Consider the following 16,381-nt stretch of genomic DNA (forward strand, 5'->3'; position numbering starts at 1 on the left):
CCCCCGCTCCGCCGCCATCTCTTCTGTTGTTGTTGTAATTGTTGTTTGGGGAAGAAGATGGGAGGAGGTATGGGAAGGTCCTAAACTCACTACTGGTGCCATATAATCACATTCTGGTGCAACGAAGAGTCATAATTAATGGAAACGAGGCCTTAACTGACATAGATTAAGAATAACTAGGAAGATGTCCGAAAGTTGTCTACGTGTGGTGCGGTGGACCTGGGCACGACATTTAATGGGGAATAAGGGGAAGGTCGGCTCTACTGATTGTTATTTACATGCAATGGGACTAGGGAATGGGGATTGGGGAAAGTTGGGGAGTATTGGAGAAAATAGGGGAATATTTACAAGCGGATATGGAGGCCAAATTCCATATTCGCAACATTGCACCCTTCTCTACCCTCGGGGCGTCCCGACCCGATAAATTTTTACCTACTTTAGTGTGGCACGCAATGTAGTTCCCTCTACTATTAACTCTACCCTGAGTGCGACAGTTTTACAGATATTCACAAATGAGTAAATATGTCCCCCTGCGACGTTGCACCCTTCTCCTCACAGAAACACACCCACAGGATAACCGAATCCGGAAAGAATTCTCAAACTACACATACAGCTGGTAGGGAGCATTATTTACACGACTACGCTGCTATTTACACTACGATCCAGGACCTGTTTTTGGAGGGACACATGCAGATGTTATGCATAGAGAGAGCGCGCTTGCCAGCATCGATACACCAACCCACGAGTGCTCTGTGGCCGACGGCCTTTAATAACGTGCAGAGCACCCTTTCCCAGCATCAAAAGCACCACCCCACCACCAATCGGTGCAGTCACCATTGTTCATTGGAATAAAAATAAATTCGACAACCCTAACCCTGCAGGTGTCTCTTGCTCTTCTTGTGGTGCACTTGGTGTTAATTAACAGTGGTTCACCTTTATGGCATAGGTGCCACGTTGACCCATAGGTCCTTCCACGGGTGGTGCTTGGCCGCAAAAGAGCTGCGGTCCATTGTGGGTGGCCACAAACATTGCGGTCCATATGGTGTATCGATCCAGGCAGCCAACAGCGAAAGTGCAGGCCCACAACTGCGTAGCCAGCACCTCTCTCTCCTCTCTCTCTACCCAAAGCCAGATCCTCGGAGGTGGGAGACAAAAGAAGAAACAAGTGAGTAAGGTGGTAAGGCGCAAAAGTGCACGCAATACAAGATGATGCACACTGGGGGCACATGGGAACCAGGTGAGACAGGTACGTTCCTATCGTACGCCCCCCCCCCACCAGGTAACCTACATGGCCCCTCCCTTACCCCTTACTGTATCCACAAAACACAACACTACCCATAAACATCTACTTTACAAATCGACAAACATCCCTACTGTCTTCCCTGTTCCTCCCATAAACCAAATTCGTCTTCTCTCCCTCCTAACCAATCAAATTTGCCATTTTCAACTCTCATCAAAATTTGCCATTTTCAACTCAACATCAAAATTTGCCATTACCAATTCATCATCAGTCCCTCCTAGGAGGGAGAGATGGAATCACCCCAATGTCTCATCCACGTCGTGATGCGTCTCACAAATCCACAGCAATTTCATTTCCTGCACAAAACAAAGAAAACACAGGTGTGGAGTCATCATCATCACCACAGGCAAGTGGCTGCGTATGGTGCGACAGGTTCATCAATCCTAACTATCTCCTAAATGACTTTAACAACTTTACACTACCCGGGTCTTTCTCCGGCCAAACCATTGGCCCTCTTACGCTATGGGTTCTAAAAACCAATTCCCATTGGCCAAACTGTGGTGCTCTTCAATTTGGGGTCTCACTCCCCCGATTCATCTCCCGGTGCCCTCGTACAATTTCTGGCTGCGACGTGTACCTCTCCCAGTGGGTCTACCCACCTGCACACCTCCACCACTGCAGTTGCCTCCGAGCTTACCTGCTCCTTACCCTAACCTAACTACCAGGGGAAGGCCCTCTGGCTCTCTCCCCACTCCGTGCCCTCTCTGGCACTGGGCTGCCCGATCCACACCCGGGATCCTCAGGCACCCACTCACAACTACCGGCTCCCAGAGCCCACCTGCGGCCTCACCTGGCCGACATCCTCACAGTGGTGGAGTGCCCAACCAACTACACACACTAACAGGCTACACGCCCAGCCATTTCCACAACACTAATGCACCCATTCACAACACCATTCTGCAACCGCACCACAAATGCCAATATCCAACCACAATTTACCTGCACCCTCTACCTAACACTTACACTACCCGCCCCGGGTGCTCGTGAAAGGGGTCCACTCTTCCCCCATCCACACCTTCGCACCATGCACACCACTCCGTACCACTTACTCCAACTCTCTCCACACACCTGTACCTGCACACCTGTGCTCTCACACCTGGTGCCACCTGCACCCTTCTCTCCCCAAGCGCATTCGCGCTGATCCACACACTCACTACTCATACACTGCTCCACACACCTGTCCAGTTGCACACCTGTGCAATCACACTTGTTCAATCCTCACACACACAGCATCATCTCAGCTAACTACTCCCTTCTGAAACTCGCGCTTCCCAGTCGTCCCTTTAAACTATTGCGCTCCCACGTCATTATCATCCATACTAATCTACCTGCGTCCCCACTACAGGTATCAGTCACTAACTAAACTTAACGTTACCTAATGTCATCTTCTCTAGATCCCTATCAATATAACCTAACCCACCCGGGCTAGTTTTCACTGCCATACACCCCATAAGCTATTGCTCCTTTGCCCCCCACATGGGAAGGGTGGCAGGGATGCCATCCCACCACATCGGGGGTCTCTCACTACCAATTTTGCACATCAAATTTCAACAAATTAAAAATTTGCCAATCACTACCCATCATCTGCCAATCACTACTGCCAATCCCTTGCCAATCATCAAATTTTGTTTTTCTCTAATTTTGGGTCCAAAACACTAACCTCATCACCCAGTCTACTCACTACTGCCTCTCGGTGCGCCAATTCCTGTCCAAAGCCCGGCTTCGTAAAGCCAAGCCATGGATGCTGGTTGTTTTGTGCCAGCGGCTGGATGCGTCCGGCACTCGGTGCAGGGACGGGGGCTTACCCGGGCCGAGATCCCACGCACCATCTTGGCACGGAGCCATCCAATGCCCCGATCTCGACCTGCCGGCACGTCTCACCAAAAAGTGGTCGCCATGACGACCCTTCCTATCCTGCCGCCCGCTCCGCCTGGTGGAGCACGGACGCGGCCGTTCAAAGCGAGGCCCAGCACGCACCGAGGGCCCGATTCGGCTATAAGTCGTTCTAAACTCTACCCCGTCTAACGTCGATGCTTCACCTGAATTCTTACACCCCGCAGCCCGTTCCTTGCTCACACATCCAGCTGTGCCCATGCTCCTCGTACCCTTCCTTACACACCCAGGTACACCCATTCCACTCACAGCCTTGGTCACACACCTGACCACCGAACACTTTGGCACACATCCGTTGGTAGCACACCACACCAACACACCTCTTCGCGCCCCCTTTTCGGTCACCTCCTCTGTGACAATCACAGGTGTGCTCTCATTCGCACACCCAACCACGTGCCTCACCACCAACTCCAGCGTGCATTCCCACTCACGCTCTACCATTCCAGGTGTGCATCCTTCCTTGCCTTTGACAGCGCACTCTTTCCCCATGCACCTGTCCGTCACACACCTTTCTCGCGCACACTCTCCCGTTACACCCTCTGTAACACTCACCACAGGTGGACACTCTTCCTTACTTCTGACAGCGCACTCTTTCCTCATGCACCTGTCCGTCACACACCTTTCTCGCGCACACTCTCCCGTTACACCCTCTGTAACACTCACCACAGGTGGACACTCTTCCTTACTTCTGACAGCGCACTCTTTCCTCATGCACCTGTCCGTCACACACCTTTCTCGCGCACACTCTTGCGTTACACCCTCTGTAACACTCACCACACCGCGCTTCCATGTGCTCCCTCGCACACGCGCTACGACCGACTCACTCTCGCCAGCACACTCACTCCTTGGCATGCACTTTTTCCTCACACACCCCAGAGTCGGATTTTCTCGCACACCTCCTTTTTCGCACACCAGACCTGTCGCACACTTCACCAACGGCCTCTCACGAACACCCGGGTCCATCTCGACCCCCAAGCTTCTTAAATCCCCTGGCGCATCATACGCACGACCATATTGGTCACCACTTACACCGGGTCCTCTTCCTCTTCGCTTCTCCTCCATCACCTGCGAATCCCTCATCCGGTTAATGAGCACATCATCACGATCCAAACACAGACTTTGGACCAATTCTTTTATCTCCTCTTTTATCTCTTTCTTATCCCCTCTCCGTCGCTTCTTAATTTCGCTCATCCCTTCTTCCACTTCTTCTAATTTGTGCTTCACCTCTTTTATTCCCCGGTATGTCTCCTCAAGCTCGTCCTCCAAGGCTACCTTGACCGTTTCCATGTGCGTCCTCACCTGCCGGTCCTTCGTCTCCATTACCTCTATCACCTCGTCCAACCTCGTTGTCAGTCCCTCACGTACCATCTGACATTCCCTCTTCGTCGCTATCAAGTCGTTTTTAATTTCTTTCTGTGTCGCCTTTAAACCTCCTAATACCGCAGTGTTCCTTTGAACCTGCTCCACTAACTCCGTCTGTCCCTCCGTCAGCTGTTCCACCTCCTGCGTCAGGTCCTCTATGCCCCCTTGTAACTTTACAGTCCCCTTTCTCACCTCCTTTTCCATGTGCTCCTCACAGTGCCTCACCTCCTCGCGCACTCCTCCGACCTCCTCACTCACACCTCTTCTGATCTCCTCTCCCATCACCTGCATCTCCTGCCCAGATGCCACCCTCATCTGCTCCATTTCCTCCCTGTGAGCATCCAGTTTGGTTTCTACCCCCATTCTGACCCCCTCTATCTGCTGCCCCATTTGGTTAACTTCCCTTTCCGCTTGGTCCCTCATGTCCCTCAATTTGCCTTCCATGGTGTTTTCTAACCCCTCTAACCCTATTTGCATCCCTTCCATTTGATTCTCTTGAGCGGCCATTCTGTTTTCTACCCCCGTTAACCCCTCCTGTATTTCCCCTAATCTATCGTCTAATTTCCCAAATTTCATGTCTAATCCCTTAAAATTATTGTCTAATCCCTCACTGGTACCCCTCGCTTCGTCCCTCATTACCCCCATTTCGTTTCCCATTACCCCCATTTGGTTTCCCATTACCCCCAATTGGCCCTCCAATCGCTCACTCTGAGCCCTCATTTGCTCACTCTGAGCCCTCATTTCCTCCCTATTCTGGGCCATAAGGGCCTTCATTTGTATGAAAAACAAGTTCAAATCCACCGGTGGCGCTGCCACGGTCGCTGGCGCGGTGATCAGCGAGGCGCCATTTTGCGCGCCCGCTTCTTCGTGCGTGACGGCGCTATTTTGCGAACCTGCCGCCCTCACTGCTTCGCTCTCCTCCTGTCCCTCATTTTGGTCCTGGATCGACCCTGCTTCACTCTCCCCTACCGGACCCCAGCTGTCTTGATCCGCCATAGCGCGACTTGCAAAATTCGAGTTTCGTAAAACAAATACAAATTTCGGCCGCTCCAAATTTTGACCAAATTTTTTTTTTCCTCTATTCGTTTTTTTTTTTTCAAAATTTGGTCGGGCCTCGAATCCCACTCCTGACACCAATTGTTACAGACACGACTTTGATGTTAAGGTGGGCCGAGCGGAATGGCCGCCGTGTCCGCACAAATTACCCGATTGTACTCGAACGTCGACGAAGCCGCGCTACGCTGGCTCAATAGGAAAGAGAAGACACCCGGCTGGGTTATAATGACACAATACGACACCAGGGGTTCAGTTCTCAAGACCTCCGGAGGAGGTTATATTCGTGCGGAAGGTCAGATTACAGGGACGAGAGGTACATCATAGGAAGACAGGCACTTAGACACAACCTTATATTATTCCCGACAGACCACAGAGAAACAGGACAAAAACTGACTCACACGGGGATTGATGACAAGGAAAGCGGGTATTCGATGGCCAGCACAAGGTGCACCTTGTGCTCAGGGACAGGATGGCGCGGCCCAACAGATGCAGGAGGTCTCTCAGCGCTCGAGGTGGCGTCTTGTCGTCTCAAGCTGGGGGCGCATCTCTCGTCACGTCCGGCAAGCGGCTGCGTATATCCGGCGGGGAGTGACACGCCCTCGGCTCGTTAGCTCCGCCTCGTGGAATCGGCACGTTGCTTCTCATTGGGTGCGTGCGGGGGGGGTTACTGGCTCCGCCCCTGACGAGGAGCTGACAGCCAGCCCCTTCGGGGTAACCCCGTGGAGCGCATGGTCTGGAGCTAATCGAGCCGGTGTGAGGACGCATCCTCCCCCGCTCCGCCGCCATCTCTTCTGTTGTTGTTGTAATTGTTGTTTGGGGAAGAAGATGGGAGGAGGTATGGGAAGGTCCTAAACTCACTACTGGTGCCATATAATCACATTCTGGTGCAACGAAGAGTCATAATTAATGGAAACGAGGCCTTAACTGACATAGATTAAGAATAACTAGGAAGATGTCCGAAAGTTGTCTACGTGTGGTGCGGTGGACCTGGGCACGACATTTAATGGGGGAATAAGGGGAAGGTCGGCTCTACTGATTGTTATTTACATGCAATGGGACTAGGGAATGGGGGATTGGGGAAAGTTGGGGAGTATTGGAGAAAATAGGGGAATATTTACAAGCGGATATGGAGGCCAAATTCCATATTCGCAACATTATATATATATATATATATATATATATATATATATATATATATATATATATATATATATGTATATATATATACACATACATATATACATATACATATACATATATATATATATACATATATATACATACATATATATACATACATATATATATATACATATATATACATACATATATATACATACATATATACATATACATATATATACATACATATATACATATACATATATATACATACATATATACATATACATATACATATATATATATACATATATATACATACATATATATACATACATATATATATATACATATATATACATACATATATATACATACATATATACATATACATATATATACATACATATATACATATACATATATATACATATACATATATATATATATATATATATATATATATATATATATATATATATATATATATATATATATATATATATATATATATATATATATATACTGTATATATATATATATATAGACTTGGCATTTAATATGGAATATATTTTTTTTCTTGACTTGGGTTTAATTTCTGAACTCGGTATATCAATCTGGTGAGTTTCTTTTACGCTTCGGTGATTTCTTTGTTAAAAGAACCATGTCACTGATTGTCTGTCGCAGCAAGAAGTCAATAACAGGATTATATCACAGGCGGCGTGACAAAATGTACGGACAGGTACATTTGACGATTGGCTTCACAATCGGGTATATAAGGGTTGTTGCGTTCTGCATTAGTGGAAAACAACTGCTGCACGTCTACAAAAGTTATTGCCGCTTCCCCTGGAGATGGTCCGTCAACTCGACAATGCTGTTTGTCATTTAGTGGTGGCTTTACGAAATTCCGGCATGAAACAGCGTGCTATTGCTTGGCAGTATGGCATCACTCAAGGTCAGGTGTCAAAGATCCTGAAACGAAATGCTCAGAGGGGTGTCCCTACTCCAATACCGAGGCCAGGACGTCCCCACAGAACCACAAGGAGGGATGATCGCCAGCTGCACCGGTTAGTCCGCAATGGCCATACCAAGTCAGCTAATCGGCTTAGGGCTGAGTGGCAGCAACTGACAAATGTGCCTGTATCCAGAAGGCTAGTCGACCAACGACTGGTTCAAGCAGGCTATCGTGCCAGGCATCCCCTGAGAAAGCCTTTGTCTTCCAAGATGACAATGCACGGCCTCATCATGCTCGCATGATCCAACACTTTCTTGCTGACCATATGGAAGAGCATATGGAGTGGCCTGCCATGTCCCCGGATATGAATCAGATAGAGAACTTGTGGGCAGAATTAAGGCATTAAATCGACAACTTGGACCAGCAGCCTGCCTCTGTGCGTGAATTGCAGCAGGCTATTGTAACTGCATGGCAAGCGATTCCTGTCCAAACCTTGGCAAATCTCGTGAACAGCATGCCTCAACGTGTACGTGCTCTCCTGAATGCTCGTGGGGGTTACACGAAGTACTGAACTGTAATTTTACTGTCCGTAATCCCAGTCGTAATTTAACTTTTGTTTTTGTTAAAAAAATTTTGCCTAATGTGCAAAATAAAGATATACTTCTGGAAAACGCATAGAAGTTTAACACAGTACTGTCCGTGAATTGAGTTCGATATCAGTTTCATCACTTTCAAGGATCAATTTATTTGCTTCAAAATATCAAATGTGGTTTTTGTTTCTTTTAAAGGTGACATTAACAAAATCTAGAATAATTTCAACATAATTCCAATGAACTTTTGGTTCGAAGTGATCTTGAAAAGTAAGTTCACCCCCACAAAAAAAATATTCCATATTAAATGCCAAGTCTGTATATATATATATATATATATATATATATATATATATATATATATATATATATATATATATATATATATATATATATATATATATATATATATATATATATACAGCCAGGTAGCAAGCCACAGTGGTGTATGTCCTGGGGTTGTACTTCAGCAGGGAAAGGATGTCAGGAGGAGAGTGAAATGGCCAGGTATGGGAGAAAGGGAAGTATGAGAGAGAATGGATGGAGTGATGTGTGGGATGCTTCATAGGTTGAAAGGAAGGGTGGAAGATAGATTGAGAAAGATGGATGAGATTGTGTTTGAGTATGCATGTGTCACGTTTGGAGTGAAAGAGTGTGTAGAGAGGGGTGAGAAGGAGGCATGTTTGAGCAGGAGGCAGAGGGAGATCCATGAATTGAGAATGGAGTTGAGTTTGAATGGAAGATGGAAGAGGGCAGTGGAAAGGGAGAGGAATATGGCCTTGAGGTGTTGACGAAACAGGTGAGGATGAGGTTGGTGAAGTTGAAGAGAGTGTAAAGGATGAAGAGGGAAAGAAAGGAGAGGCAGAGGAAGAGAAAGAGGTTCTTTGAGAAGCCTTTTCAGTTTATGAAGGATCTGTTGCAGCCGTCTCGAGGTGGTGTACTGAAGGTACCAAAGGAAGAGTTGGAAGGTCACCTGCGTGTCACGTATGCAGACACAAGGAGGAACGAAGTGGTGGAGGACATCAAAGGATTGGTGAGACCGACAGAGCCAGGTGTTCCATTTGATTTGTCAGAGCCAAAGATGTCTGAGATTGAGGCAGTTTTGAGGAAGGCACGGGCGGCATCGGCTCCAGGACCAAGTGGAGTGCCATACAAGGTGTTTAAGAGTTGTGAAGGCATCAGGCAGTATCTGTGGAAGGCTCTGAAGGTGGTATGGAGGCAAGGAGTGGTGCCCAGTCAATGGACTAGGACGGAAGGAGTTTATATTCCAAAGCAGGAGGAGGCTGTGACACTGGAGCACTGGAGCAGTTTAGACCAATATCATTGCTCGATGTAGATGGGTGTCTTTGCGGCACGTCTCTCAGGCTTCATCACAGGGAATGGTTTTGTGGATGGTTCTGTGCAGAAGGCAGGAATACCAGGATCACCAGGATGCATTGAACACTCAGCAATGGTCTGGCAAGTGTTACAGGAGGCAAAGAGGCAAAGGAAGGATGTGGTGGTGGTATGGCTGGATTTGGAGAATGCATATGGGTCAGTGCCGCATGTCTTGATCAGGTATGCCATGGATTTATTTTGGGTGCCACGGAGATTTAGGGATTTTTTGATGGCATATTATGATCAGTTTTGGATGCGGTTTGCGACACAGTCCTATGTAACAGAGTGGCAGAAGTTGGAAGTGGGGATCCCGATGGGATGTACCATCTCCCCTATTTTGTTTGTGCTGGTTATGGAGTTGTTGATACGTGCGGTGAGTGGACATGGGAAAGAAGTGGAGCTAGCCCCTGGTCAGAGGTTGCCAGCAATGTTTGCTTTCATGGATGACCTGACAGTTGTCCAACAGTCCGCTGATGCAGCAGTAGAGGTACTGGGACGACTGGAAATGTTGAAGCGGTGGGCAAGAATGGGATTTAAAGCAAGAAAGTAGAGGAGTGTGGTAGTGAGACAAGGAGTGGTGGATAACATGCACAGGTTTGAGCTGGGAGGGGAGGTGGTTCCATCATTGGTGGAGGCCCCTGTGAAGAGTTTGGGAAGATGGTATACAGTGGAGTTGAATGATGTGGGAAGAGTGGAGGAGGTCAGAAACAAGCTTTTGAGAGGTTTGAAGAGGATTGATGGATGTGGTTTGCCAGGTAAGTTGAAGGTATGGTGTTTGAAGTTTGGATTGATGCCACGAGTATTGTGGCCATTGATGATGTATGATATTGCAATTGTGCATGTAGAGAGGATGGAGGTTGTGGTGAGCGGGTTTGTGAGGAGGTGGTTGGGAGTGCCACGCTGTTTGACGAACATTGCCTTTTATGGTCAGGGAGGGAAACTCCAGTTTCCCTTGACATCATTAACCGAGGAGTTTAAGGTGGTGAGGGTGCGGGAGTTCATGATGTTGCGGGATTCAAGTGATGCAGTGGTAAAGAATTCTCTCCCAGAGAAGAAGGGAAGTCGGAAGTGGATTGCAAGAGCAGAGGTGGACGAGATGGAGGAGCGGTTGCAACAGGAAGAGGTTATGGGGATGGTACAGCATGGGAAGCATGGCTTGGGGTGGATGAAGCACGAGCGATGGGGAAAGGCATGTCTGAAAGAGAGGAGGAAGATGGTTGAGAGGGAGGTGAGAAGAAAGGAAGAGGAGGGGAGATATGTGAAAGCAGTCGGTCAGGCACGGCAAGGTGCTTGGACTAAGTGGGAAGGTGTGCGGATGAGGATATTGAAGTGGCAAGAGATTTGGAGGATGGAGCCAATATTGTTGAATTTCCTGTTGCGGGCAACGTATGATGTGCTTCCGTCACTAGTAAACTTGAGATTGTGGGGGTTGTTGCAGGAGGAGAGATGTTATTTGTGTGGAGGTGTGGGAACGGTGCAGCATGCACTGAGTGCATGTTCAGTAGCATTGGCAGCAGGACAATACAGGTGGCGACATGATCAGGTGCTGGCGGTGGTGGTGCAGATGGTGCAACAAGAGGTCCTGAGGTCGACAGAAAGAAGAGTGGAGAAGGAGACTGAAGGGGAGAGGTGTGGTTTGTCAAAGAGGGCCAAGTGGTAAGAGGTGGAAAGAGGAGGAGGTGGAAAGCAAGAGGGCTGTCAGATGCTTGTGATTGGCAGGTGGTGGCAGACCTAAAGCCACAATTGGTATTCCCAGAGGAGATCTGTGTGACAAGGTTGCGGCCTGACATTCTAATTTGGTCAGGTGCAACAAGACGGGTCATCTTAGGGGAATTGTCGGTACCTTGGGAAGAGAACATGGAGAAGGTGCATGAGAGGAAGAGAGGAAAGTACAGTGAGCTGGAGGCAGAGTGCCGGGAGAAGGGTTGGCGAGTTTCGTGTCAGCCATTTGAGGTGGGGTGTAGAGGGTATATTGGCAATTTCTTTTCTGCATTTCTTGCTCGGCTGGGAGTGTGTGGGACAGAAAGAAGGAGGATGTGTGACAAGGTGGCCCAGGTTGCCTTGACAGGCTCATTTTGGATATGGAGGAAGTTTATTGAGGCACGTCGAACGGTGTAGGTTGGTTGTGTTTTTTGTTGTTTTTTTTGGCATTATTATTATTTCTTATTTTGTGTGTATGAGTGAGTGGGTGAGGGTGTGTATTTTTGCATGAATTAATTTTTGCATGAGTGTGTGTTTTTGTATGTTAAGTGGTGTATGTTGTAAGGGTAGCTGGTTGGTTGGTTGGTGTTGTGTGTGTGTGTGTGTGTGTGTGTGTGTGTGTGTGTGTGTATGTGTGTGTATGGGTGTGTATGTGTGTGTATGAATGATCTGGTGTGTTTTGTTGGTGAGTGGTGAAGGGTATAAAGGTGGGTGTTTGAGTGTTCCACCATGTTTGTTTGGTGCTGTGGATTCTGGATGCGGAGGTGTTGTTGTTGTTGTATTCTGCGTTCGCACTAGCTGGGGATGGGGGTATGTACGCATCCAGGTGTAGTTGCTGCATGTGGATGTGTATGTGCCCCTGCTGGCCCACCTTAGCTGACCGTATCGAGGTTGAAGGGCCGAAACGGGATGATGCTGATGACCTCGACTGAGGACCCGGTCAGTGCGGCACACTTGTGACCATGTGTGTTTTGAATCTATGTATATATATATATATATATTGTTGCGGATCTCAACGTCGGCCCCTTTTCCCCTTAAGAAGGGAGGATTAATCCCCTTGTCCACGACTGACCGACGTGAGTCCTGGGGGTCCCAACGCTCCTTCCGGTCAGGAGCAGCCAGGGTATTTGGTCTACGAAAAGTCCCAAGGACCTGAGTGCCACTCCTGACCGCGAAGCAGGGGAGGGACTCCCGCTCGAACCCCGGTTTTAGATGGTCTAGTTGCCGAGCGGTTTTTAGCAACCCGAAGTTCGAGTCATTAGCATTCACTAACCCGATTCCGAAACGTTGGCCAAAATCGCGCCACAGGTATTCAATGTGGAAAAGACAACGGATGTGAAGGAAAGAAGGCAAGGTAGGAAGAACAGGGTTTATTATTATTTACACACAACCAAAACAGGGAAGAAAAGAAATGTAATTTACAGGGAAATGGAAGGAGCAGAAGAACACAGAGCAATTTCTAGCTTATCTATTCAGTCTTACTTATACCCAGGACAATACAGACAGAACAAACTCACTCACACGAATAGGGAATTGCAGAGTGGATTGGCTGGAGGGAGAGGAAGGTAGGACCACAAGGCTGGAAGGTTTGGCAGGGCGCACAGCAAGCAGGTCCTCTCCGGGCTGGGAGCGAGCAGGGCGGCGGCGGCACACGTATCTCGTTCGTTCCACGCGGCAGGGCTCGTTCTTGCCTCGGCACGCCTTGGGCTCTTTCGGTCATCTGCTGCGGGCCTCTGCTGCGGTCCTCTGCTGCGGTCATCTGCTGCGGTCATCTGCCCTTGCGCGATCGTCGCACGCATATATCAAGTGGGGTCATGACACGCCCTCGGCCGTTTGGGTCCCGCCCCCGTACACTGTGTTGGTGGCCTTATATGGCAATGCCACGGTCTTGTATCCTTATTTGGGCATGGAGCCGAACAGCGCGCCCCTCGTGGCGAGCCACGGGCTTGTATCCTTATTTGGGCATGGGGCTGAACAGCCCCGCCCCTTCCTGTCCAAACAGAGCACGGAGCACATATTCACCATAGCAGCAAACGCCGCTTCCAAACCCAGGCCAGTTGAGAGGGCGCGCACCCCACACTTGTCAAGCTGCTTTACCCAGAGAGGGAGAGTTTGGCTGGGAGATGTAATTATTGAAGGGGAGCTATCCTTATTTGATTCGGTGCAATGGAGTGTCAATTACTGGGCAACAGGGCCTTAAACTGGAACACATAATAAGGGAATAACTATTTAGAGGTTCTAAGATTGGCTAGGTGTATGCGATGAATTAACTAAGGGGGACGACCTTTGACCTTTACAATTATGGAGGTATTTACACAGATCATGACATTTACAAAGGGTGGTATTTACAAAAATTACAGGATTCTCAAATCTGTTACAATATATATATATTATATATATATATATATCTATATATATATAGATATATAGATATATATAGATATATATATATATATATATATAGATATATATATATATATATATATATATATATATATATATATATATAATTTAATATTATAATCTATCTATAATTCCAGTAATCTCTGTGTGTATGTTTGTATGTTTGTATGTCTGTGACCGCTGTTTCTCGACAACCACGGGTCCGATATACTTTAAACTTGCCAGGTATATTGCTGGGGACCCGAGGATGTGCCTTTTCAAGGTTTCATATTAATCGGACAAGTAGTTACCGAGCTATGTCCAAAAAACGATTCAACCAATCAGAGAGCAGCGAGCTATCACGTGTGCCGAACGTGGCGAACAGACTCTGCCTCGGACGGCACATTTGAGAGCGTATTCATTTATTTCACGTTGGAAAACTATGTTGCCGTTAAACTATGTTTTAAAACTAATTAAAACTACTATCTATAATTCCACGGGTCCGATAAAAAACACCGTACTCGCAAGCCGTTCGCTTTGGACCAAACCATTTCATGTAAATAGAGGGGGGGGATTGTCACCGTACTCGCAAGCCGTTCGCTTTGGACCAAACCATTTCATGTAAATAGAGGGGGGGGGATATAATTTTATATATATATATAGTACGGGCATGCCCTAGTATATATAAATGTATATAAATAATAATAATAATAATAATAATAATAAATGGATATAAATAATAATAATAATATATATAAATGTATGTGTAAATATTATAATATATATATATATACATTTTAGAAAACTCTTACACTCTCTGTTAGTTCAGTAACACTATCAGATGTTTTCCGGGATCCTCATAATAGATGTTTTCCGGCATCCCCCTCCCCCCACCGCCCTCTGCCCACCTGAGAAAGGCTGTATAGGCTGCACGTGGTGGCCCAATGCCCTATTAAGTGACTTTACATTTTTTGTGTTTCCATTTCTTGTCCACTACCTGTATATATATATATATATATATATATATACGTGTGTGTGTGTGTGTGTGTGTATATGCACTTGTGCAAATCCACAGACCTTGATCCATGATCCTCCTTGCTGATGATACCACAACTCAATGTCAAGCTTTTCCTCTGTGAGCCAGTATTTAACAGAGAACAGGACGGTATTCCATGATACAGTCAGCTGGTCAAAATTCCTTGGATCTGATTGGACGTTGGTGATTGTTGGGGCAGGTGGAATCACTTCAGGGAAGAGGGATAAAGGGAAATGTCGAGTGGGGAGAAAATGCATGAGGAATTTTGTTTTTAAACATTTTTGGATGGAGACAAAAAAATCTATATATATGGAGTTAAAAGGTGAATGTTGGCAAATAAATGACAATGAATGATATGTTATAGATGCACATAAGCATTAATTAAGTTGTATTTTTTGAGGCATCGAGCATCAAGCAAGCTTTCTGTACCTATACACCGCACACGTTTTTACAGTGTAGCCCAAAGGGCAAAGCCGTCTAGAACAGTGTTTGTCCGTCCATATGTCCCCTCAAACATATACCAATCAGAGCTGAGGATCTGGTCACATGACAGGGTGATGTGATTACATCTGATGTCATTACGGCAGTACGGTGGCTGACTCCACACATCGCATTTTAATTACAATTTCATTCAGGCCGAACATATAGTTACGTTTGTGGGGGTAGGGATACTTTTAGTCCAGGTAGATTTGTATAGGTAGGTGTTCCGAATGTCGTGTAAAAACCTTGATGTAATAAGTACTTGTTTAGACCGTGTGTTCAGATTAAGCTTGTATATTCGTCCCCATCATGGGGGGCGGGGCATGTTAATTAGCTCAGGGATTATGTAATTAATTCCTTGTATGTTGTTCCCTCTGTGATTTATCCCTATGTCTCTTATGGCACCGCATTAGACACTTGTTAGAATCGCGCATTTCATGGTACTCAATAATAAAACATTTCTGGAAGCCAGGACGTTGAGCCCTACTGCTGACAACCCTGACTTGGGAGGCACACACAGGACGGGCAGGCCGAGGCCACGCCCCGAGGAGCCGTGGGTGGTCAGGGTTCTTGATTGACAGGAGGACTGGTAAGAAGCAACTCACTGATTGGCGAGGAGGACAAATGACGTAACAGCCTGGGTGATAAAAGAACGCGCTAAGTAGCGGACATTTTGCTGTCCCCTTCTCTTTGCTGCTCTTCTCTTCATTTCGCTCTTTTCTCTTCTCTTCGCTTCGCTCTCTCTCTTCGCCCTCTTCGCCCTCTTCGCTTCTCTCTGCTCTCTGCATCTGGTCTGGATTGCGGCAGTCGGAATTTGTCTCTCTCGTTCTGGACAATAAAGTGAATGATCGTGCTTGGACCACGGGCTCAAGGAAGCGATCGGACCGGCCATGTTCGGAGACACCACTGGTGGACGTGCAGAGGAAAAGGGCAGGGCCACGGACCGAGGGCTGCAGCTTTCCACTGGGGATGATGGGGACAGGCCCGGCTGGAGTAGCGAGCTGCCACAGCCCGTTCGATTCACGCGGAAGGCCTGTTGCGCGCCGGCGGGCGCGGCCTAGTGAGGGAGGGCGTGCGGAGGCCTAGCAACGTGGGAGCGAGCGGTTCCTGCCTTGGACCAAGTGGTT

General features: G+C 47.3%; 1 protein-coding gene across 1 annotated transcript in view; it reads right to left on the reverse strand.

Moving 5' to 3' along the window:
* LOC137421592 (interleukin-6 receptor subunit beta) overlaps positions 1–16,381 on the reverse strand; it is a 113,778-nt gene that overhangs the window by 68,431 nt on the left and 28,966 nt on the right. The window contains exon 6 of the mRNA XM_078786044.1: positions 14,816–14,982. Coding sequence (XP_078642170.1) covers positions 14,816–14,982 — 167 coding nt within the window. The remainder of the gene's footprint in view (positions 1–14,815; positions 14,983–16,381) is intronic.

This window comes from Myxine glutinosa, chromosome 1 (genome assembly GCF_964187855.1).
Source record: "Myxine glutinosa chromosome 1, kmMyxGlut1.1, whole genome shotgun sequence".
NCBI classification, from domain to species: domain Eukaryota; kingdom Metazoa; phylum Chordata; class Myxini; order Myxiniformes; family Myxinidae; genus Myxine; species Myxine glutinosa.